The 26,068-nt window shown below is 35.7% G+C and overlaps 2 protein-coding genes across 4 annotated transcripts; both read left to right on the forward strand.

Moving 5' to 3' along the window:
• The first annotated feature begins 962 nt into the window (after positions 1-962).
• On the forward strand, positions 963-25,188 carry LOC114285941 (uncharacterized). 3 transcript variants are annotated; one of them, XR_014336374.1, is made up of 10 exons: positions 963-1,489; positions 1,570-2,044; positions 2,136-2,211; positions 2,320-2,412; positions 16,187-16,273; positions 16,396-17,699; positions 18,426-18,557; positions 22,070-22,203; positions 22,352-22,536; positions 24,495-25,188. XR_014336374.1 is itself a non-coding variant. In XM_028229028.2 (9 exons), exons 1-8 carry the CDS (start codon positions 1,309-1,311, stop codon positions 22,188-22,190), a joined length of 2,469 nt encoding a protein of 822 aa, XP_028084829.2. In that variant the 5' UTR covers positions 963-1,308; the 3' UTR covers positions 22,191-22,203; positions 22,352-22,812. The 3 variants fall into 3 exon arrangements, 2 of the variants coding, with proteins under 2 accessions (XP_028084829.2, XP_028084826.2); XM_028229028.2 differs by lacking the exon at positions 24,495-25,188 and having other exon boundaries at positions 22,352-22,812; XM_028229025.2 differs by lacking the exon at positions 24,495-25,188 and having other exon boundaries at positions 22,070-22,166; positions 22,352-22,812.
• On the forward strand, positions 22,633-24,842 carry LOC145796269 (putative glutathione S-transferase parC). Its single transcript, XM_082881338.1, has 2 exons — positions 22,633-22,668; positions 24,495-24,842. Exons 1-2 carry the CDS (start codon positions 22,633-22,635, stop codon positions 24,840-24,842), a joined length of 384 nt encoding a protein of 127 aa, XP_082737464.1.
• Positions 25,189-26,068: the final 880 nt, after the last annotated feature.

The raw sequence follows: 26,068 nt of genomic DNA on the forward strand, positions 1-26,068 counted from the left end.
TTATTTTTTAAAAATATTTTTGCATAAATATTTTATTATTTAGATACATCTAAATAAGGTATATCTAAAAAAGTAAAAAAATTGCTCAAAAATTTTAAAATATTCACTAAAAATAAAAAAAAATACGAAAAAATAAAAAATTCAATTTCTAGAAAATTGAAACTAAACAAATTAAATGTTTTTTTTTTTTTCCTTTTCTAAATTGGCATGACTCCTTTTGCTAGAAGAACAATTCTAGAAAAATGTACGTGAAACCGTAGATCATACATTTATTTGTTTGTCTTTTTTTTCTTTTTCTTTTTTTTTTCAAATAGTCATGTGGGATTCATTGTTCAATGAGATATATTTTTTTTTTGAATAATTTGTTGTGTGTATTTTTTTGGGTATGTAGATTTTTTAATAGTCATGTGTGATTTATTGGTTAATATAAAATTTTAAAAATAATTTGTCGCGTGTATTTTTCTTTGTATGTAGAATTATGTTATTTAAAAAAAAATTAAACTCGACGATAAATTATTTAAAAATTAGAGAAATATACCGAGTAACTTACGTATACGTCAGTGAATTACTGTCTAATAAGTTTTATAATAATTAGTAGCGTTTTTCATTAAATAATATTAAGATATCAGTAATTGTTAATTTTTAGTGACAATTTATAAATTTTATTATAAAAAATCACTGATTATAAATTTTAGCGATCATTTAAAAAAATATCACAAAAAATATTAATTTTTAATTTTCAGTGACAGTTTAAAAAATTAATCATAGAAAAACGTCATTAATTGTGACTTTTGATAATAATTTATAAAAATCGTGACCAAAAAAATTATTAATTATTAATTTTTAACAAAATATATAAAAAAATAATTATAAAAAAATATTTTTAATGATAATTTTATAAAAACTTATTTCCAATAAAAAAAGTTTACACAAATACTATTATAAAATGACACTGGATCGCCCCCATTTTCCCCGTTTTGACATTTTGATCATCGTAATAAAAAAACCCAAATCTACAGTAGTGTTGTGATTTGATTTGAACACCAAATCCCCGTACCCCCAACCCGACGACTTCTTCTAGTCCTCCCAACTCCAACGAACCACCACTACGCCGCCGCCGCCGCCGCCGCCAGCACCTCCTCCCCAAACCTCCCCCCTTTCCCAACACCATTCTTCATTCTTGAGAGAGAAAAGAGGAAGAACAAAGAGAGATAGAGAGAGAGAGAGAGAGAGGATGCGATCCAATGTTGCTGATGCCTCGTCGGAATCATCACCATCTTCATCTTTATCTTGGGAAGAAGGTCGTTAATGGCCTTTCAAATGAGTTGGCAGTGGCAACCGAACCTCCTCCATCACAAGCGCAAGTCTGGTCCTCCCCTAGGTTTAAAAAACCTGGGCAACTCCTGCTACCTCAACTCCGTCCTCCAGTGCCTCACCTACACCCCTCCCCTCGCCTCTTTCTGCCTCAATTCCCTCCACTCCTCCTCCTGTATGTTCCAATTTCCTTTCTCTAAATTCAATTTTGTTTTTAAATTTTTTTTTAATGGTTTCCATTCCATCTCTCTGCAGGTGATTCGGCTTTGGCCGAGATACGGGAGTGTCCGTTTTGTATACTAGAGAAGCGAATTGCCAGATCTTTGAGTGTTGATCTAACCCTAGACACCCCTGCCAAGATGAACAGTTGTTTGAGAATTTTCGCTGAGCATTTTCGATTCGGAAGACAAGAGGACGCTCATGAATTCCTCAGATATGTTATTGATGCTTGCCACAACACCTGTCTCCGCCTCAAGAAGTTGCAGCAGCGGCGGAAGGGCGGCGGCGGCGAGGATGAGGGTTTCGGCGGTGGTACTGTGGTTAAGGAGATTTTTGGGGGTGCTTTGCAGAGTCAGGTCAAGTGTTTAAATTGCGGTGCGGAGTCGAATAAGGTTGATGAGATCATGGATATAAGCCTTGATGTGTTGCATAGCACTTCTTTGAAAGAGTCTATGCAGAAGTTTTTTCAAGCTGAGGTTTTGGATGGGAACAATAAATACAAGTGTGAGAAGTAACTCTCTCTCTCTCTCTCTCTCTCTGTAACAGTCTTGAAATTTTTTGAAGCGGAGGTTTCTATAATTATGGATTTTATGTTTGTTTAGTTGTAAGAAATTGGTGACAGCAAGAAAGCAGATGTCTTTACTTCAAGCACCTAATGTCCTTGTAATCCAACTAAAGGTGGGTTACTATTTCTTTTTGTTGTGTATTCTCATGATTGTTGTTAATAGTATCATAATTTGTGGAGGATAATAATGGTTATGGCATTCCTTTGTTTTCGTTGCATAGAGATTTGAGGGCGTATTTGGCGGGAAGATTGACAAAGCAATTGCATTTGAGGAAGTTCTGGTGCTTTCAAGCTACATGTGCAAAGCAAGCCAGGTGTGTAGAGTTGTTCATGCAATTGTGGGTTGAACTTTGTTCAGCTTAATTTCTTCTTGAACATTACATGGTTATTTCGTAACTAACCTCATTATCAGCTTCCAAAAAATGTTGAAAATGGGTAGTGCCTAATAAGAATCATATTTGAGACTGAGATAAGTAAGAAGATCATGTGGATGATGACGGGCAGTGTAACACTTGAAACACTAAAATGATGTGCAAGCTGAAATATATATTGAAGTTGGCATATGTGGTTGAATATGGTTAGTCTCTCAATAATGCAAGCTCTACACGAGGGATCAATTATGGCTGACCGTGTAAATTGGTTTTGGCCCATGGGAGCAACTTCTAATTTATTATAAGCCCAAACGATGGATTCAATAAGTTCAAAAAGCATTGCTCCTTTAAAAAACTACCCATAGTATTTTCTGTAGGAAGTATGCTGGAAATTTTTTCCCTATTCTGTTTTCTTTCATTTTAGGGATGTTTTCAGAATTCCTGAACAATGTGTAATCATGATTTTGGAAATGTTGTTTGCTAAATTCTGATTTTTTAAACCTTTTTCTAGACTCGTAACATTCTCTTGCTTTTGCCAAGTTCTAGAATATATATAGAACATTTGTTGTATGTTTTAAATTTCTCTCTAGTGATTCTGTTAAACCTCAGCATTTTTATTGGTCCTTTTTAGTGTCCACTGCAGTATTAAGTCTTTGATTTCCTCCTTTGTATTTAAATGCTCTGCATAAAAACTTTATTTTTCTCCCAAAGTTGTGTTTCTTGTACCGGGAGAAGCTTATAGTGTTGGGAAACCTATCTACCTACAAGATGTTGTCAACCTACAAAATGTGCATGTACTCCTTTTATTCAATCGAATTGAATTATGAGAACTTATTAGAAGCTATTGAAGTTTATAATGATGCTTGAAGTGTTCTTACCTTAGGAATTGATTCTTTAGGAACACTTGGTGGGATTTTAAGATTCTTTCTCTCTTCTTCTTGTACAAGAACTGACTAAATTCCTGTTCGTGAGTTATTATAATAAAAGAAAACCTGTTGACAAATGAAGGCACAGGTGTGAGATGGAGTGGATAGGTGCCCGAAGCTAGCAAGCAAGGCTAGTGTCAAAATTATAGTCAAGGTGGTAGCAAGTAATGGGTGGCTAAATGAATGGCCTCTTTCAAAGGGGGCTGGTGCTAGGAGGGTGCTTGTTCGAAGGCTCCAACTTAAGAAGTGATGGGTTTTGGCATGCCCAACTTCTGATGGCCCTTTTTAGGAGGCTTTCTAGTGGCTTAGGACAGCAAGTTAATAGTGGAATCGAAGAAGGCAGAATAAATTACATGGAAATCACTATTTTGGTTATGCAATATATGAGGTGCTAAGATTCATGTTTTCGTGGAGCTTAAAATTATTAGTTGGAATGTGAGGAGGCTAAATGCATTGGAGAAACAATTGGCAGTGAAAGCTTTATTGAAGGATAGGAAAGTGGATTTGATTTGTATTCAAGAGACAAAGATGGAAGAAGTAGGGTTAGAGGTTGTGAGAAGTAGACAAAGATGGAAGAAGTAGGGTTAAAGGTTGTAAGAAGTATTTGGGATGGCAGATTCGTGAAATGGGATTTTTTAGGTGCAGTAGGCAATGCCAATGGTATTTTCTTTTGTTGTGGGACTGGTTCTTGGATCAGGAAGATTGTGAAAAGTGTGGATTCTCTATCTCTAGTTTTTTAAGGTTTCTGGAGGATACTTCACATGGCATTTTATGGACTGGTGGATGGTGCAAAGAGGAGGGATATGTGGACAGAGTTTGCTGATATTGCCTTGAGATGGCATAGTCCTTGGTGTGTGTGGAAATTGGGATGATTTTAACATTGTACGTTTTTGTTATGAATGGTTGGGTTGCATGCGCATCACTAGACTCATGCGTGAGTTCTTTGATGTTATTGATGAATTGGGCTTTATGGACTTCCCACTTTTAGTGGTCCTTCACTTGGTCTACTAACTAGGAGATTTTCATGTCTTGTATTGACAAATTTTTGGCGTCAGCTGATTGGCAGGAGCACTTTTATGAGGTAGTGCAATTAGTTTTTCTACAACTAGTGTCAGATCTTTGTCCCATCATGTTGGTTTGCAGGGTATTAGTAAGGGGAGGGGAGGAGGCCTTTCAAATTTGAAAACATGTGGAACCAAACTTACAGATTTCGTAACAGAGTGCAGAGTTAGTGGTATGGATACATAGTGGATGGTACTCTCAGATGGTGTTAGCTAAGAAACTTAAAATACTGAAAAAGGATTTGAAGAAGTGGAACAGGGAGGTTGTGCGAGAAATTCAAATGCTGGATGGGAAAGAGGGATATGCATTCTGAATCTTAGAATGCATTTGTAAGGGGTTGACAAATTTTGGATGCAGTATTGGTAGCTAATGAATATGTTGATTCTCGGATTCGACAAGGGTGTCCTGGTGTGATTTGTAAATTGGATATTGAGAAGGCCTATGACAATGTAAACTGAAAGTTTCTTTTTTATGTTATGGGTCGGATAGGTTTCGGGGAGAAGTGGTGCCAGTGGATGAAGTTTTGTATCTATACAGTGTGGATGTTTGTGTTGATTAATGGTACTCCGGCGGGTTTCTTTCCCATGTTTCATGGCCTTAGACAGGAAGATCTAATGTCACCTTGTTGTTCATTTTGGTTATGGAGACCTTTAGTAGATTATTGTGGAGGGCGGTTAACGAACGTTGGACGGATTTTCGATGGGCTTCTTGGCTAGGGGCATGGTTGGTGTGTCACATTTATTGTATACAGATGATGCTTTAGTCTTTTGTGAGGCCAAAGTGGAGCAACTGGGTTATTTGCATTGTGTTTTGCTGTGCTTTGACGTGGTCTCGAGCTTGTGGGTGAATTTGAGTAAGTTTGAGTTGACCCCAGCAGGTGAGGTTGACAGAGTACCGATGCTGGCAGCTATTTTCGGTTGCAAGGTGTTGGCTTTGCTGGTATCTTATTTGGGTTTGTTGTTGGGTGCTACGTTCAAGGCTACAAGGGTGTGGGATGGTGTTGTTGAGCAGGTGCAGGTTGGAAGAGGCAATATTTGTCAAAGGGTGGGAGGTTGACCTTGATTAAGAGTGTGTTGAGTAGTATTTCGACCTACTTCATGTCGGTGCATGTTATTTTGGTCCAAGAGGAGGATTTCCTCTAATTCTATGAATTTTTCTAGAATATTCTTTTCTTGAATATCATTCAAATAAGTTTTGATTGCTTAGTATTCCACCAATTAATAACCCAAGATTCCACACTTTTATTTAATGAGAGAGAAATCCACCAGGGCAAAAATACTAGAGATGCAAGATAGAGAAGAGGAGTGAAATATTTCTTTTTTGCCATTTTTTATTTATGAATTGTTAATGAACCCATCTCATTCTCCGACTCTATGCAATTTAATATTTCTATCAAGCATAAGTTCTATTACAAGGCATCAAATATATTTATTGTTTTTTATTTGTGATTTTGTGGTTAGTACTTGAATCTAGAAAGAATACATAAATAGAATGAAAATCCACTTCGAATTCGAATGAAGAAATAACAATAAAAATATATTATTTCCAGATATCTCAATTGGTTAAATTCGAAACAAGTACCTCTTTTCGATGAATGCTCGAAAGAATCACTTCAAGTAAGCTTCAGAGGGATTTCTTGTGAGGGAGTGGAGGGTAGGAATTTCGCTATCATTTGGTTGCATGGGATTGGATTGGTTGTTCAAAGGAGGGGGGTGATTTTGGGGTGCGGAGTTTGGTGACTTTCAATAGGGCTTTATTAGGCAAGTGGTTTTGGCTGTTCGTGTGGAAACAAAACCGACTTTGGCGGAAGGTGATTGCTACTAAGTTTGGTGTGAATGAGGGTATTGGCGGACGGTTAATGTGATGGGATCTCATGGGAGGGGTTTGTGGAAAGGGATTTGGTTATGGAGGGGTCAGTTTTGGAAGAGGGTGGATTTTTGGGTGGGGAATGGGAAGAGAATTCGGTTTTGGAAGGATAGGTGGTGAGGGGATGTTGTGCTGGAGGTGCGTTTCCCATTGCTGATGGGTCGTTTCACACACCAAAATTAAACACTAAACTATATCGAATTCCTTAGAATAATGGTAAGTCTAGGTATCGATCTACAGGGATAATTTGAAAATTAAACTAATTTAATTGTTAAATTCCTAAATTAATTTTGATAAAAAGATTGATTGTTCATAACCTAATAATAATTAAATTAAATAAGCGAATAAACTAGCAATTATAAATAAAGATGAATTTACTGATTTAGGAAAAAACTTAGGGCAATGATTTCACCAATAGTTACGTAAATAAGGTTTCAATTTGAAATCAATTATGCTACGGTTCGAACGGAATAATACTTCGCAACTACAAGTTCGAAGCATTATCAAGAAGATCATCATGTTCAATGTACGGGCACGAACCATTTCAAGTAGTACGAATTGTTCGCTCTAAACTAGGGTAGCGACACGACTCGTCCTTCCTAGTATGGTTCGTCTCATACCAGGAATATGAAATAATAGAAAACTATTGTATAAAAAGCATTCAACAATCACAGAAAGTCGAATACTTGAAGAAATAGTGAAAAATATGTATATGAAACTTCTAAAATATCATATAATTGTTCAAACCTTTACATAATCAAAAACCAAAAAGAAAACCCAATTACGTAGCTAGGGTTTCATCAAAACCCTAGAAAAGAAGAGCCTAACCACTCATGGAGGAGTGGGAAGGCGTGGAAGAGATGGAACCCTCTATGGGAATTTGCTTTGAAGATTGAGAATCACCTTTTTCCAAACCCTAGCCTCCTCTTTCTCCTTCAAAATTTCCGAACCCTATTCCAGCCTCTTTTTTGCCTTTTCATACCTTTGTTGTCTTTCAAACAGGTTTAAAACAGTAGCACGATTTCTGAGGTTCTACTGCACGTGCAGAAAAAAGTCAACACGTGCGGAAAGAACTTCTCTCCACAAGTCTTGCATTTTTGCTTATTTTATGCTCCCACTATGTACAACCTAATTGACATTAAACAGAAATAAAATATATAGTTTGACAAGCATGTAAAGTTAAGAGATTCTAATTAACGGCCTCAGTGTTGCACAATTCGGCTTTAATAACATCCCCCAATTTACAACTTGCCAGTCCTCAAGTAAGGAATAAAGAAGAAAAGAAAAAAAAATTAAACAAAATTTAACTATCTCTTCTGTTGTGAGAAGAACGGTTGCATTTAAAATATGCAACAAGCCGTTAAACCACAAAGTTACCCCAAGTGGACGAGTAATGTCTTGTGAGGGTTTCCAGAAATGATACCCACAAATGTTATCATATTCACATCTATCCAGCAACATCAATCACACTACACCACTCAAGAATTAACTCGTGCCACTACAATGCAATATTAAGACATGATGAGTCATTGAAGACACAGTAGACAAGTATGAAGGAATCTATTAAGTAAAGACCGCAATTCAGTATTACACAAATTAAGTTCTATGTACTTGTGAATGTTAGTAGAACATATCATCAGTAACCTCGGTGTAACGTACAATCTCCATAACTAGTTAACTGACCATTATAATAGCCCAATGTAACTTATAATAACCCCCAATATATACAGACAAGATTAAACTTTTGTAACCAGGATTCTCAAAATATTTATTTATTTTTTTAAAAAACTGTGCAATGTCCTGATCCATTAAGCTTTCTAATTAACCCTTGTAGCAAGCATTGGGCCAATAACTCCTAAACCAGACGGTTTTAGGGCATTAGGTGTGAAGACACCCTTACGGGCTTAATAACTCGAGTTGAAAAGGTTACGAATCCGAACAAGTTTTTTTATTTATTTTCCTTAACTGTGCAATGTGTAGGTCCCTTAAGCTTTCTAATTAACCCATGTAGCAAGTATTGGGCTAATGATTCCCAAACCAGATGGTTTTAGGGCACTAGGTGTGAAGACACCCCTACGGGCTTAATAACTCAAGTTAAAGAGGCTACGAATCCAAATGAGTCAAACGTTATTTATTTATTTATTTATTTTGATAATCAAGGCTAGTCATTTATTCTTTCCTGCAACACTAGCAATTATTAATGATATACACCAGGGATTATAATAGAGAGGTCACCGCTATGATAGTGTGTTCATGTGAGTCAAGGCATACTCATGATAAGTGTACTAATATCACATCCACAAACAACTATTTTAGTGCAAATATCACATTCGAGTGTTTACCCAATAAACCTTTTTCATACAAGTCTACTATACTCCTCAATTAATATATGAAATATCATCACTCTATTAGTAACAAGTCGACATCAAGTGAAGTAGTACAATCAAGTGAAACAGGTATAAGCATGAATTATGAGCCAAATAGAAATGCACGAAAGAAAATACCCTCATCCCCTAACTTGAATATGACATTGTCATCAATGGAAGCAAATGCTAAGTAAATAGGAAAGAGAATATTATCAGAGATTGTAGGTGCACATTCAGGTAGGCAAATAGTAACACGGACACACACACACACCTTTTTATTTATTTATTTTTTATTTATTTTTTAAAAAAGAGAAACAACTGAAAGGAAAATACAGAATAAAAGATACAAAGAAAAAGATAATCGGGTACTATGGAGAAACCGATGGTGACGGTGGGGGGAAATGCTAGGCAAACAAGGCGTTCATCAATGACCGCGTCTCGAATGCTTCGTCTTGAACCCAGGCGCCGAGCTGGTCAAAACGCTGCTGGCTCGACTCTCGATATGTATAAAAGTCAGTTTGCAATGATGTAACTGGCTGCTGAATGTCGAGCTAGCGAGCGTTGAGCTGGTCGAAAGCCGCTTGAGAATAGTTCAGATGCGCCTGAAAATCCGTGCGCAACCCTATGAGGATCTGGTGGTGATCGTGAAAAGTACTGTGGACCTGATCCACACAGTGCTGAAGTTGTAAGTACTCGCGAGTCATTTAGTGGGTCCCCTTGGGGTGGTACAGGGGAGGCAAGAGGAGGTGGTTGGTCGTGGACAAGGTCTTGGGCCTCATCTACTGGGGCACCAACTTGTTGCGGGATGCGGGATATGCTATGCTGCCATTCTCGCTGCCCAAAAGTCGGATAAGCTGTGTCAATCTCCTCAGTCGGATCAATTGGGAGGCTGTTCAGCTCGAAGACAAGTGTGAGCAAGTTGGCAAATGGCAGGGACCAAGTCAAGTTCTATATAGGTTGAGGCTGAACGACCTCCTGTAGAAATTTGCGCATATGTATCCAGATGACGTGCGCAAGCGGGACTTGATAGCCATGCTGATAACCATGTAAGACCCGAACAAACTCTAAGCGGAGCTCAGCTTTATGCCCAAGTGGAAGGGCATTTTTATGTATCACGGAGTCAATGAATAACAAGCGGCCAGGCAGCTTGCTCCGGCACAAGCATGTGTAACTTGCGTCACCGTGGGCCCCCGAGAAGTACTCTTGGATAAGGCTGTGTATGGGTTGTCGGCCTTCAACTTCCGGGAAGGGTTGGTGGTCTGTCTTGGAAAAGAACCCTTACACTTGGGCAATCATAGATTCTGTGATGCTGACAAGGTGGCCATCATTAGTGGAGGGCAGTCCTACCTCAGTAAGTGACTCGTACATGTTCTGATAGAAGAGTCGTACCAGACGAGGATAAGTGGGCGCTGTAACAGTGCACAGGCCCAACTGTTGTCGGAGGCGGAGCTGCTCAACGGCCCAAGAGGTGACTGGGTCATTTTGAAAATAGTTGAGCTTGAACTGTGTGAGCTTGTTATGCGGGCGTGAAGCCCACTCCAGTCGTGGCAACTCAACCAGTGGTGGTGGTGAGGATGGTGGTGACGGTGGCGGTGGTGCCGAGGAGAATGAACTTCTGGCCTTTTTGGAGGTCCGGGTGGATAGCCATTTACTCATATCCTGCACACACTAAAAGCAAATACACATATTCGTGGAACCAACATGAGAATAAGAATAAGATATTAAAGTACAAGTCTGCCCATTGATGTACACATGCAATTCTCATCATTTTTTTTTTTATAATAAATGAAACTTAAAATAAAATTAGATAAAATAAACTAGATACATTAAAATGTTATTTAAAAATTAATGACTAAACAAATAAAAATGAATTAAACTAACAAGTAATAATGAGATAATGAAATAAATAGAATAAATAATAATCAAAATAAAATAATAAAAAAATAATAATAAACAACTAAATAAATAATAATAATATATATATATTTTTTAATTTTTCTAACTTTTTTTTTTTTTTGTGTGTATGTAATAAATGAAACCTAAAATAAAATAAAATAAATTAAACACAGTAACATTTTATGTAAATATGGAATGATTAAACAAATAAAAATGAACTACATTAACAAGTAATGAATTAAATTAACAAAGAATAAAAATAAAAAATAAACAACTAAACAACTAAATAAATAAATAGATAACCTAGGAAATAAAATGAATTAGAAAAGCTAAGCATGAGAATTTTTATTTATTTATTTATTTATATGATTTGGGCCGCACGTGCGGTGGTCGTCTTCTTGGTTGCCCAGAAATTTTTTTTATTTTATTTTATTTTTTATTTTTTAAGGATGAATTATAGATCATTATAAAACTATCCCTAAATCTTACTACAAGGGAAGATTGAAAGAAGAAATATAAAGTTTAAACAAAAAGGAAGGATTTACCTCTAAATAGTGAAGAAAGAGAGATATGGGAGATTTACCAGAAAAAATGGTGGTTGCCGGAGATTCGATGGACGGAGAGGAAATAGGGCACCGGCGGTGAGGCTCTAGTGGTATAGTGGTGGGAGAAGAGTTTGAGTAAAGGTTGGTGAGGGTGGGAAAAAAAAATGAAGAAAGTTGGTGGTGGTGGGGTTTGAGTGAAAGAGAAAGGAGAGGGAGAAGATGATAAGGTAGAGAGAGAGAGAGAGAGAGAGAGAATATGAGAGGTAGAGAGAGAGTGTATCTGTGAGAGTGATGGGAGTGAGTTAGGTTTTTGTTGAAATCAAAATTATTATTATTTTTTTCAAATACGAAAATAAGATAAAATAAAAAAATAAATATATAAATAAAAAGTGAACAAAGAAATCTGATTTTTTGATTTTTTTCACAAACGAAAATAAAAAAAATAATAAAACGGTCATTCCACAGGGACAATTGGAAAATTAAACCAATTTAATTTTTAAATTCCTAAATTAATTTTGATAAAAAGAATGATTATTCATAACCTAATAATAATTAAATTAAGGCCCCGTTTGGGGACTTACTGTTTTAGCCAAAAAGCCAAAAAGTTACCTTTTTAGCCAAAAAGCCAACAACTCATACCAAAAAGTCAAAGATTCTCTTTTCTCTCTACTTTCTGCACATCTTTTCGTAATTAGCCAAAAAATCATCCCAAACATATAAGTTTTTTTTACCTACCTTTTTAGCCAAATAGCCAAAAAGTTACTAAATTAGCCTGTTCCCAAACGGGGCCTAAATAAGCGAATAAATTAGTAATTATAAATAAAGATGAATTTACTGATTTAGGGAAAAACCTAGGGCTAGGAATGGCAACGGGGCGGGGCGGGGCCGGGGATCACACTCCCCGTCCCCGATCCCCGATGGTGAAAATTTCCCCATCCCCTGCCCCGATCCCCGACGGGGAACCTATAGCCGCCCCGACCCCGAAATTTCCCGGCCAAAAAAAAAAAAAATTTCAAATCTGAGCTCCAGATCTACAAGAATTCATCAACAATCAGATTCAATATCATCATCATCAACAGCACAACCATACACCAGATTTAACATATACATTCAATAACAGATCTGAGCTCAAATGTAAAACATAAAAAATCAAAAATCAAAAACAGATCTGAGCTCAACAAATCATCATTTTCTTTATCTTCATCCACAACAGATCTGAGCTCAACTAAGATCTTGGCATCGGTGGTGACCAAAACATCCAGATTTGAAGAACAAAATCGAAAACCAAAGAGAGAGAGAGAGAGAGAGAGAGAGAGAGAGAGAAAGAGAGAGGTCTCTTATCGTTCTGTGTTGTCCGCGACGGCGAGTAGGCCGTTATCTCCGTCGCCGATCTATCTCTAGACTTCTCCGTGGCTTGAATCTGGAAGCAGTTCGTTCATGTCTCTCACAAAGTCACAGAGAGTAAAAGGAGAAGAGAGAGAGAGAGAGAGAGAGAGAGAGAGAGTTGAGAAATGAAATCAAAATGCTTTTTGACCAAGTCTTGAGAATCTGTAGCCTAATATATATATATATATAATATATTATAAAGCCTAAAGATGTATATATATATAATATATAATATAAAGCAGCCTAACATAAATATATGGGATTGTTCGGGGCCGGGCCGGGCCGGGCCGAGGCGGGGTCTGGGAGGCTATTACCGTCCCCGGCCCGAAAATTACCGGGGATTAAATTTTTAATACCATCCCCGACCCTATGGGGATAATTTTCGGGGAAAACCCGTTCTAATCGGGGTCGGGGGATCGGGTCCCCGTCGGGCCGGGTTTAAATTGCCATCTCTACCTAGGGCAATGAGTTCACCACTAGTTACGTAAATAAAGTTTCAATTTGAAATTAATTATGCTATGGTTCGAACGGAATAATATTTTGCAACTACAAGTTCGAAGCATTATCAAGAAAATCATCACGTTCAATGTACGGGCACGAACCATCTCAAGTAGTACGAATTGTTCGCTCTAAACTAGGGTAGCGACACGACTCGTTCCTCGTAGTATGGTTCGTCTCATACCTTAAATATAAAAGAATAGAAAACTATTGTATGACAAGTATTCAACAATCATAGAAAGCCGAATACTTGAAGAAATAGTGAAAAATATGTATATGAAACTTCTAAAACACCATATAATTGTTCAAACATTTACATAATCAAAAACCAAAAAGAAAGCCTAATTACATAGCTAGGGTTTTATCAAAATCCTAGAAAAGAAGAGCCTAGCCACTCATGGAGGAGTGGGAAGACGTGGAAGAGATGGAACCCTCCATGGGAATTTGCTTTGAAGATTGAGAATCACCTTTTTTCGAACCCTAGCCTCCTCTTTCTCCTTCAAAATTTCCAAACCCTATTCCAGCCTCTTTTTTGCCTTTTTATATCTCTGCTGTCTTTCAAATAGGTTTAAAACAGCGGCACAATTTTCGAGGTTCTGCCGCACGTGCGGGAAAAGTCAACGCACGTGCGGGAAGCACTTTTCTCCACAAGTCTTGCATTTTTGCTCATTTTATGCTCCGACTATGTACAACCTGATTGACATTAAATAAACATAAAATATATAGTTTGACAAGCAAGTAAAGTTAAGAGATCCTAATTAACGGCCTCAGTGTTGCACAATTTGGCCTTAATCAATTGCTTTTCAGGATTGCTGTGGATCAGGAGGTGACTGTTGCGGATTGTTTGGGGAATGGAGAGGTGGTGGTTTGGGATATTCAGTTACGGTGGCTAGTTTAGGATTAGGAGGTTGGTCAATTGGAGGATATGTTGGGGTTCTTATATGGGTTGGGCCCAGTGGGTGGGGGAAGGATGTGGTTGTGTGGGATGTTTTGGGTACTAAAGGACAATTTTATTTTCATCATTTTATCGGAGCTTGGTGGAAGAGGTGACAGGAGTATTTTCTTGGAGGAGTATTTGGGTGCCGGGTGTTCCGTCTAAGGTGGTATTTTTTTCGTGGATGGGCTGCCTTGGGACAGAATCTGACCATGGACAACTTGGCTCGTCAAGGACATGTCTTAGGTCTCGTTTGGAAAATAATAGTTTTAACCTAAAAGCCAAAAAGTTACTAAAAAAATCAAAAAACCTATAACCTATACCAAAAAGTCAAAGATTTTCTTCTTTCTACTTTTTGTACATCTTTTCGTAAAAAACTTAAAAGTCATTCCAAACATACAAGTTTTTTTTACCTCAAATTTTAGAAAAAGTCAAAAAGTTACTGAAATAGTCTGTTCCTAAATGAGGCCTTAGTGAATCGATGTTGTATGTGTTGTGCTGATATAGAGTCGGTGGATCATTTGTTTATTCATTGTACTGTAGTCGGAGGATGTGGTTGTGTGGGATGTTTCGGGTACTAAAGGACAATTTTATTTTCATCATTTTATCGGAGCTTGGTGGAGGAGGTGACAGGAGTATTTTCTTGGAGGAGTATTTGGGTGCCGGGTGTTCCGTCTAAGGTGGTATTTTTTTCGTGGATGGGCTGCCTTGGGACAGAATCTGACCATGGACAACTTGGCTCGTCAAGGACATGTCTTAGGTCTCGTTTGGAAAATAATAGTTTTAGCCTAAAAGCCAAGAAGTTACTAAAAAAATCAAAAAACCTATAACCTATACCAAAAAGTCAAAGATTTTCTTCTTTCTACTTTTTGTACATTTTTTCGTAAAAAACTTAAAAGTCATTCCAAACATACAAGTTTTTTTTACCTCAAATTTTAGAAAAAGTCAAAAAGTTACTGAAATAGTCTGTTCCTAAATGAGGCCTTAGTGAATCGATGTTGTATGTGTTGTGCTGATGTAGAGTTGGTGGATCATTTGTTTATTCATTGTACTGTAGTGTCACGGCTTTGGGGGCTGGTTTGGTCTCTGTTTGGGTGCAACCAAGGGGGGTGTTGGAGTTGTTGTGGAGTTGGCGGGGTGCTTGGGTTGGGTGTCGGCGAAGGCGAATTTGGTTGGTTGTGCCTTTTTGTTTGATGTGGTTGGTTTGGTTGGAGAGGAATCGGCACACGTTTCAAGAGATTAACCACTTGGTGTCATGGCTTGAGAATCATTTGTTGGTTACTTTGTGTAGTGGTTGGAGAAAAGGGTGGATCCGGATTTATTTGTTTTCATAGATTTTTTGGATAAGGTTATTCGTTAGGGGGTTTTAGCTTCCCATTTTTTGGGGTTTTTGTATTCTTTGCATCATCTTTATACTTTTTCAATAAAATTTTATTTATTTATGTATCAAAAAAAAAAAAAAATTAAAATAGAGGGATATGGGGCTTGATGGAGGGGGAAAAACTTACTACTTGAATGATGATTTTGGGAGAATAGCTGAGATGGAGGAAATTAGCTGGAGAAAAACATCAAGGCAGTTGTGTCTTAAGTGGGGTGACTGGAGGACTCTTTTCTTCCATTGGATGGCTAACACTTATTAACAGTGTAATTTCATTGGCAAAATTCAGATTGGGGACAGCTTGTTATTTTCAGAGAATGAGGTCACGATTGGCATTGTGGGGTTCCATGAGAATCTTTATTTTAAATCCATTTGGGGACCCAAATTTGGTGACTTGGAGCTTAGCCAAATTTGGCTGGTGTGTGTTGTTAGGGGAGGAGGTTATTGTTGCTGTGAAAACCCTGAATGAGGATAAGGCTCCAGGGCCATACAATATGTCTACCACCTTCTTCCAGCATGATCTTGGTGTTGTCAACATTCTATATCAGGTTAGGCAAGTTTGTATATGGACATGACTGTTTCCGGGAATGGTTTCTTGCTCGCAAATATTTTAATGACGTGGGTTACTTCTTTTTTTTTTTTTTTTTTTTCATGTGTATCCAAAGATTATATGTACTTTCATGTTTCATGTGGGGCAATCCTGTATTTTTACAATGGAAAACATCTCATTTGATGCTGTTGCTTTTAATTTGTTCTAAATCTATATTGGTTTACTACTATGCCCTGTTATATGTGATTCACTGTGTCTCTTTGGCATTGTTATTTAACATAATTTGTTTTATTTATTGGCTGAACTGCAGGATACACATGTAGAGTATAAACTTTTTGGTACCATTGTTCATTCAGGCTTCTCACCAGATTCTGGGCACTATTATGCATACATCAAGGTCCCTTTCAATGTTTTGCCTTTGGAAATATCCTACTATGTTTAATATTAGGTGTTCTTTATATAAAATTTGAAAGGCAGCTATGTTGTTTGGTTGCTGATTTTGATTTTCCACATCTACAGGATGCAATGGGCCGTTGGTATTGCTGCAATGATTCGTATGTTAAACTTTCAAATCTGCAGGAAGTTTTGTCAGAGAAGGTTTATATCCTTTTCTTTTCTTGTACTAAACAAAGGACAGGGCCTGCCAACACTGCATTGGCTTGCAATGGAGTGAAGTCTCAAGAGTGCAATGGCAGTGATACTTCTAAAAGCCAAAAGGTAGGTCATTCAGGGAAAGCAGTGTATACAAAACAATCTGTTGATCATTCTTTTGAAAGCGATAATTTGACCAGATGCCGAGGGCCTGGCAACACTGCATTGATTTCCAATGGAGTGAAGTCTCAAGAGTGCAATGGCAGTGATGCTGCAAAAGGCCAAAAGATAGCTCATTCAGGGAAAGCAGTGTGTGCAAAGCAATCTGTCGATCATTCTTTTGAAAACGATAAGTTAAGCAGATGCCCAGGGCCTGCCAACACTGCATTGGCTTCCAACAGAGTGAAGTTTCAAGAGTGCAATGGCAGTGATGTTTCTAAAGGCCAAAAGGTTGCTCATTCAGAGAAAGCAGTGTATGCAAAACAATCTGTCGATCATTCTTTTGAAAACAATAATTTGACCAGATGCCCCGGGCCTGCCAACACTGCATTGCCTTCCGATGGAGTGAAGTCCGAGTGCAATGGCAGTGATGCTTCTAAAGGTCAAAAGGTATCTCATTCAGGGAAGGAAGTGCATACAAAACAATCTGTCAATCATTTTTTTGAAAACGATAATTTGACCAGATCTGAGGACAATAAGGTGCCTTTTAGTGGAGAGGCCAACTTAAGTAGCTTTGGAAAATCTGGTGCCAAAAGGTTTCCTGCAAGTGGAAATAATGGAAATAATGGGGAGAAGGGGGAGAAGAATATGTCATCATCAAAAGTCAATTTCAATGGAAATAATGGGGATGTGAAAGCGTCAATTTCAGCGGAGACGGGTGAGAAGAATATGTCATCATCTAATGGAAATGGTGTTACCAAAAGTAAAACAGTTGAAGCAATTGATAACGGGAACATCCAATCATTTGCTTTAGAAAATGGGAATGGGAATGGGAATGGGAAAACCAAGAGTCTGCCTGCTGATTCTGTAGAAGCAGGTATACCTGAGGATAATCATGGAAGAAATGGGGTAACCACAGGTACAGTGGCCAACAAGCAAGAATTGAAGAATGGTGGTGTTAACTGCCCCTCTGATATCTCAGGGTTGAAGAGAAAATTTCAGGATGAGGATTCATGCACTTTGTTGACTAAAGATGCTCATTCGCAGGCAAAACTTGAAGATTTCAAAGAAGTGTATGTTACACGTTATCTCTAATGTTTTAAAATTTTCTTTTCTGCATAATGAGATCTGGTTAAGGATTGGACATGAATTTATCCTTGCTATGTTCTTGAATTTAATTTAGATGGTATATGTTTATACTTGCTAATATCGATTCTGTTGTATATGTGTATCCAATACTCCTGTTTTGTTAAACCTGGCTGAGAGACATCAAATATGACCTCTTGGAAATGCTACATCATTTTATTTTTTGTTTTAATGTGTGTTATTCTTGGATATTTTACTCTTGAACTTAAGCTTTTGTGTTTGGTTGTAATCCCAAGTATTGGTTTGGGTTTTGGTTTTGGTTTTTTTATCTTTTTAGTTTAATCGTGACAAAATGTAATATGTGATTGAATGTTAACATTGTTTTATCTGTTAAAAATGATTATGCAGTCCTAATATGTCTGGAAAATGTCAGCCATATCATCTAGTGTTTTTTCCTGAACTCTTTCTTCTTTCTTTTAACTGGTTTTAATTTAAACTCTCCATGTGCCCTTATCTTTCTCTCAATTGGGTTCCTGGATTCTTTTTCTTTGGTGATTTGTATTTGTTAGTGATCAATGCACTTCTTTGATGTTCCTTTATCTCTTCTTCTTCTTGGTTTAATAATTTTTTAAGAGGGGTTACTTATATTTGTTCTGTTGACATGATTACTTCCCTCGTAGGTTTTAACATGAGTCTCTTTTGGTATGTCTCAGTCTATTGAAAGAAGCTTCTTCAGGTCTGCGATCATGTGGTTGGACGGAAGAAGTTCATCGTTGGATGTGGTCTAGGAAGAAGGTGTGTTCTCGAGAAGCAAGCGATATGGCAACAAATGGCGCTGAATTAAAGTAAGCATTCATAAACTTTCTAATTTTTATGCAAGAGCCATTTGGGTATGTCTGTTGGAAAAAAAGAAAAGAAAAAAAGACTAATAATCTTATTTTTAATATGTTTTTGAAGTTCAAATTTGTGTATAACCCTTGAAAGAGTTTCTAAACGTAGAAAATACTTTTTTTTTTTTTTGTCTTTTTCTAATGTTGAATTTGTGTGCTTGAGGATTCACTAGGAATTGTTAGTTGAAATACTTTTAATTTGTATTTTTTGTTATTCAGAAACAAAATACAGTAATTTTGGAACTTCATACATTGGATTGAAATTTATTGAACTCTTTAAAACTACTGAACCTCATGATAAGTTGTAGAACATATTGAATCTTTTGAACCTTGAATTTGAAAGTGAAAAAGAAAACCAAGACAGGACCAATGTATTTTTGAACCTTGAACCTTGAAGTTGTGATAGTTTGATGTAAATAATGAACAGATAATTTTTTTTTTTTTTTTCTGAAACCATGTTAAATGAAAAAGAAACGAAAACACAACCAAGTAATGCAGAAAACCAATACAGGACCAATTTACACTGGGCTTTCTTGGTTTTGGTTTAGTTTGTTCTTTTAATGCCTAGGCCTGGTTCTCATTTGGAAAACTGGGAACTAAATTGGATTAGTTCAGTTCTAGTGTTGTCCAGTCCAGAAACTGATCCAACTTGGACCTTGTGACGTCATTCTAAGCTACAGGGCTTTAGGAACTTGTGTGGTGGAGTTGCTCACCTTTTAAATAGGTGTTTGTTGGGCTGTAAACAAACTGATCTGAGCCAAGTAGTCCTCTGTTTGAGCTTGGCTTGGTCCATTTAGGGATGTTTGAGTTTGATCAACCTTATTTGAGCTGAACTAGTCAGGTTTCAAACTAGTTCAACCTCATCTCGGCTTGGTTACGCTTCAATCCCTTAGTATTTGCGGTTGTCACCAACTACGTTACACGGACTCTTCGTTTTTTGGGAGGTACCCATGTCGACACGACATGACACGACATGGGTACGGGTGCGGGATACGGCCGGGATACGGCTTTGTACAAATGGATACGGGAGAAGAAACGAAAGAGAAGAGAGTAAGGAGAGAACCTGTCGTTGACTTCGAAAAGGCAAGACATCGATCCCTCTTTCGCCGACTTTGATCCCCTTGCTTGCGTCCTTCGACCTTGCCTTTGTGGACTTCAACTTCGTCTAGCACCCTTCGACTTCGACTTCGTCTTTGTATTCATCTTCGACTTCGTCTTCATCTTCGACTTCGTCTTCATCTTCGACTTCGTCTTCGACGAGCACGACTGTAAGCCCTTTTCTCGCTCTCTTTCTCTTCTATTCCAGATCTGCTTTTGATCTGCCTCTCTCTCTCTCTCTTTTATTCTTTGCTTATTATATTTCATCTCTCTATTCACTCTTTTTATAAAAAAAATTTTTAAAAAAAATTTGGGCTGAACCAGATAAATGAAATTTTGGGCCTACTAAACTTTGGGCCTATTAAAATTTTGGTCAACAAATCTTTTAATTTCATGGGCTGTTATGTAGCAAATTTATATGTTTGGTCTATAAATTATATATAAAAAAATTATTGAGTCAACTTTTTAACTCATGTTTATAAAAAAATATATATTTAAGAAATAATTATTTGACGTACTCCCATATCCGTATCCAAATTTGGATCCGTATCCACGTATCCTTCATTTTTAGTTTTGAGGTGTCTGACCCTTAGATACGCACCCGCACCCGATTCCCGCACCCGAGTCCGTGTAACGTAGGTCACCAACAATTAATGAAAGGATTCCTTTTGATTCAAACGAAGTAATGTGGGCTTTGATAGAGGGAGGGATGTAATAGTATTAAGTGTGATATATAGAGGAGAGAGAACTTACCTTGATGTATCTATTAAAGACAAAAATAGCATATGAATTGAACTTGGAATTTATAAAAGCCCTGTTGAATTTTTGTGGAGTTGTCATGATTCAAAGCTTCATATTGTTTCAATACACAAACAATAAAAAATATAAGTCATGAAAAAAGAGATTCTTAGAAGGAGATGGTGGAGATTAGTTGAAGGAATCCCTAAGGTGTTTATTGGTTTCCCCAACTAAAGCGAAGCCATGATAGTGGACATTGTGATATCATCTAGTCTTGACGCTTGGCTGTCTCTAATTGGTTCTTGGTTTTTTTCTACACGACCATTCTTAAGTTTAAACCCATAGAATTCAGACATGTTGGTTGGTTATGCATAATCTTAGCTGATCATATTTGATAACCTGTTAGTATGTTGAGTCGAGTCATGGGTAGCGTGACTTTTGTGTTTTATGTATAGTGTTGCCTTTCAGTGTGGTCAATTCATCCTTGAACCAATTATTGGACTTTGTAGAGGGCTTTGAATATGTTTTTGATGTATAGTTGATATGTTTCCTTTTGTATATGGGATGCTCCATCTTGTTGCCTCTTTAATATAATCTTCTTTATTTATTAAAAAAATGAAAAAGGGAGAATAGATAAATATTGCACATGATGCATGTACTTGAGCTCATGCAACATTGGAGTATTCATGCATTGAAAAAATTCTGGACAGAAGTCCGAATGCACAAACCTTGATTTGGATTGTAGGAATCTCAGATGGAGAATCCCAAACTGTGTCAAGCTCTGAAGGCAAGAATGTGTAGCATGCACAACTTCATGATGAACAATTAGATGGTTCTTGAATTTTTTGCCATTACCTTTGTCCTTTAAGGGTTGTGTGACATTCGCCTATCAAAAAATGTTATGCACTATTTTGGGTAAATTACTCCATTAGTCCTTGTAGTTTAAGAGAAGCGTTACTTTAGTTTTTGTAGTTTCAATTTGAACATTATACTTTTCAGTTTTGTCGCAATGTGGTTTCTCCGTTATGCGCTGTTAACATTTTAAATGAAGAAAGAACACGTGCAAAATTAGGACTAAAGTGAAACTCAAAAGAAACTATAATGACCATCAATATAATTTATTTATTACACCGGTGGTCCCTATAATTTCTTTTGAAGTCCACTTTTGTCCCTTTAGTTTTGCACGTGGTCTTTTTTTGTTCAAAATTCTAACTGCAAGTGATGGAGGGACCATATTGCAACAAAACTAGAAGTGTAAGGTTCAAATTGTTCAAATTGAAACTATGAGAACCAAAATGAAACTTTGCTCAAACTAGAGGACCAACGGTGTAATTCACCATGCTATTTTCCTTTTGTCTTTAGAAAACAGTTGTTTTGGGGGTTTATCTGGATTCTCATCCAGAAAGGTACAATTATGTGCCAGTTATCTGTCCTCGGATCACCAATGAAGTAAAATGATCCAGAAAAAGAATTCTCTGTAGATTAATTAAATGTAACTGTATTCATTATTCTCCCAAAGCTACCAAAAATAATTCCCTGAATTTATGTGCATATTTTTATTTATATTTAAAATTTTGATGGTTATGTTTAGTGGAAACTCTAATTCATCTTTCGCTATTTTTGTAATGCAGGAAGATGTTGATGACAGAAGCCAAACAAATTTATATCTCACAAATTCCCGAGTCATTGAAAGAGAACCTTATTAATCATCTCAGATCATTTACCTGGGTAAAACATTTTTCAAGTCCTTGAGCAACTTAGCATGGTATGTCAATGTGTCGAAGCAACATTTTTCCAAAAATTTTAAACTCAGAACTCAATAAAGTAGAATGTAGCTTTTAGTATTAGTTTCCTTACATTTAAAAGAAGAAAAAAAAAATGCGGTTGATTGATTTTGTTGGTAATTTTTGCAGTATCCTGATGTAGGTGGTAGAGCTTGTTGTACAATCTGTAATACTGATTTGTTTCATTTAGCGGTGACATCGTCCATGAGCAATATCTGGGGGCATGTCATATTTTTGTATTTTACACATGATGACGTTGAGAGGAGGTTCCATGGTCACGGCATTTAATACCTTTATTAGTCGGCGGAATATAGGTGCGTGCGTCACTGATCAATCTTGAGATTGAAGGGCTGAGTTTCAGTAATTGCCAAAAATTTTGTCTACTAATTTTGCACATGTGCGGTTGGGTTATGACAGTTAACAAAGCTCAGAATTCTATTAATTTTGTATGATATCCGTTCTCGGCATTTTTGTTAGCATTCAATCCTCATTTTCACAATTTTCCAATAAAAATACCGTCGGATTTGTACTATTTTAACCTATGCTATCCTGAGTTTTTCTATTAAATACAGCATTGCTACTTATTTATATTTTTTTAATGTGCACAATATTTCTCTCTTGCCAAACACTTTGTCAGATTCCTCTGCATTGGAACTGTGATTGTTGATAGGGTAATGCCTTAAGATTTGCTGATAGTGTTTGTTTGGTAATGTATTGAAGAAACAAAGTACTCCTTTGATCATCTGCAATTACTATACTCAAAAGCCCCTTTTTCATTTAGGTAGGATTGGTGGGTTGTTGGGTAAATTACAGTTTTAACCATTGTTGTTTGATCTAAATTTTATTTTGATTCCTATTATTTCAAATTGAACATTTAGTCCTTGCACTTTAAATTTAGTTTTAATTTAATGTTTTTGTTCAAGTTGGATGTTAAAATTAACAATTGTGATGCATGTTAGCTCATTGAGGTGTAGACGCCGCAAAAATTAACTGGACATAAAATGTGTCTAGATATTGCCATTTTAAATTATTATTATTATTATTATTATTATTATCCATTCATGTGTCAACTGACCGGGTTACATTTAGCTAAAATTTTTGTATAGTCAATTGTTCAAATTTATCTACTTGCAATTGAGCCTTATTCTCTGGATATTTATAGGTCATTTTAGCTGCGGAAAACATTTTTCGGGTTTTTGAACTGTCAACGTGTGGAAGCAACTTTACTATTATTTTCAAAATTTTAAAACATATTATTGCTACTTTTATCATTTAAATATATATACAATATAGTACATATTTACATATCTCTTTTGAGAACACGCAAAATATATATATATATATATATAGATTTAATATCCATACCTTAGGCTTGGTTTGGGATATACTAAATAATACAAAAAGTTAAAAAGTTAATATCTTAGTTAAATTACATCATTTTATTTAAATCACATTACCTCTCTAACAAATCACATTAAACCCAATCCATATAAGTTAATAAGTCAAAAAGTATATTTTTTTAAAACATTCCAAACCAACCCTTAGTATCCATTGTCTTCCTTTGTGTGCACTTATATTTCTCTATTATTGTCAAGCAGAAGTGAGATTTGAATTTGAAAGAATTGTGCAGGTTCATGAGACCGATGTACTCTCATTTTGATAGTCTAAATGAATTTAAAATTTAAGTTGATTTAATAATAGTCTCTAAAGAAGCACCTGGAACACTTGGGAATTTTGAATAGGGTCTTTCCATAATCATCCCAAACTTTCAAGAATCGAGTACACATTCATACTGTGTTTGGTTGAGAAATTTGAGGATGAATTTGAAAAGAGAAATGAAAAAAGTAAGTGAACTATAAATAAAATATACTTACATTTCATTTAATTTCACATATTTTTTCATTTTTTATTTCTAAATCTCTGCCAAATCTCTCAACCAAAAATAACGTTAGTAGCGATACCTGATATTGATGACATAGTATTGTAATCTACATAAATTCATTCTAGAATCATTCAAAACTTTCAAGAATTGGGTATAAATTTAATGTCACGATAATATTATATATCAATGACGTAATATTATTAATTAATAATAAATTTACATATTTCAAAAATTGAATATAAATTCAGAATCACGCTGATATTTGGTAATTTAATTAGGTGTGCATGTACACTAACCCTATGTAACCAAGTTTTTACTTGAAATTGTCACATAATTTGTCAAGCATTTCATTCATCACATTATTAAACCTTTTGAGGATTTGAATTGCAGGTTTATGATGCTGGGAGGAAGATATGGTCTACAAAAGGAGAAGAACAGGAAGCAGCTAAGAAAGAATTCATAGATACCCTCAAGGTGTTGGAAGAAAGAGGTCTTGGAGACAAGCCATACTTTGGGGGAGACAAGTTCGGGTTTGTCGACGTGGTACTCATCCCTTTTTACAGCTGGTTTTATGCCTATGAGGCATGTGGAAACTTCAGCATAGAGGCAGAGTGTCCCAAGCTGATTTCATGGGCCAAGAGGTGCATGGAGAGAGAGAGTGTGGCCAAGACTCTTCCTGACCCTCATAGGGTTCATGGCTTTGTTTTGGAGCCCAAGAAGAGGCATGGAGTGGAGTAGAAGAAGAAGAAGTAGTGGATGTGGATAGATAGCAAGTGGTACTGTTGAGAGGAGGGTGTTTGTGAATAAAGAAAAAGAATAGAAATGCATAAACTGGTCGCAGAATGTGTATGGGTGGATAAGATTTTTCAAAAGAGAGTTTTGTCAACAATTTTTTTTATAATCTTAATCCATTCATGGGTATTCTGTGAATCAAAATTTGGTTTCTATATTCATAGTAAAACTGTGTGTAATAAAGGGACTACTTGGATGTGTCTCTTGGAGATATATCTGATTCATCTTTTCTTTTTGATTTTGTTTTTTTATTTTGAATAATTTAATAAAGGTGGCCTATATGTTGAGTGAATGTTTTTTTCGTAACTATGCAACTTTTATTGGTCAATTAAGCAATAGGTTTTTTTTTTTTTTTTTTGTAATTATACAAATATTCTTGATCAATTATGAAATAGATTTTTTTCGAAATTACGCAAATGATTAATTATGAAACATAAATCTTTAATTTTTTTTTAAAATTATACATACATTCATAATATTTGTTTAAAAATATGAATGAATCTTATAATATTAAAAATTACAATTATCGTTTGTTATAAATTTTAATTTAACACATTACTCAGGGAAAAAAACTATTCTCTTATGCAATAATAAATTATCAAAAATATTTATTTAAAAATATTTTTCATATCTTTAAAATCTGTTAATTGACTTGATAATTTATTTAATAACAAAATAAAGGTTTTTTTATAATTATGTAAACTTTCTTAGTCAATTATGTAATAGATTTTTTTTAATTACGCAAAGTCAATTATGAAATTAAATTTTTCGTAATTACACAAATATTCTAGGTCAATAATGAAATATAAATTTTTTTATTTTTTAAAAAATTATAAATACACCCATAACATTTGTTTAAAATATGAATTGGTTCTATAATATTAGAATAAATTTTAATTTAACACAGTACTTAGAAAAAAATTATTCTCTTATGCAATAATAAATTATCAAAATTATTTATTGAAAAATATTTTTCATATTATTAAAAAAATTTAATTGATTTAATGATTTATTTATTAATAAAATGATTGACTAAAAAATATTTTTCATATCATTAAAAATTGTTAATTTACTTAATGATTTACTTATTAATAAAATTGATTATTTGTTATACGAGTATGACATATGTATTAATAAAATTAGTCATTTGTATATATATGTATTTTCTTCCA

The sequence above is a fragment of the Camellia sinensis genome, chromosome 7 (genome assembly GCF_055761805.1).
Source record: "Camellia sinensis isolate YWXY chromosome 7, ASM5576180v1, whole genome shotgun sequence".
In the NCBI taxonomy this organism is placed as follows: domain Eukaryota; kingdom Viridiplantae; phylum Streptophyta; class Magnoliopsida; order Ericales; family Theaceae; genus Camellia; species Camellia sinensis.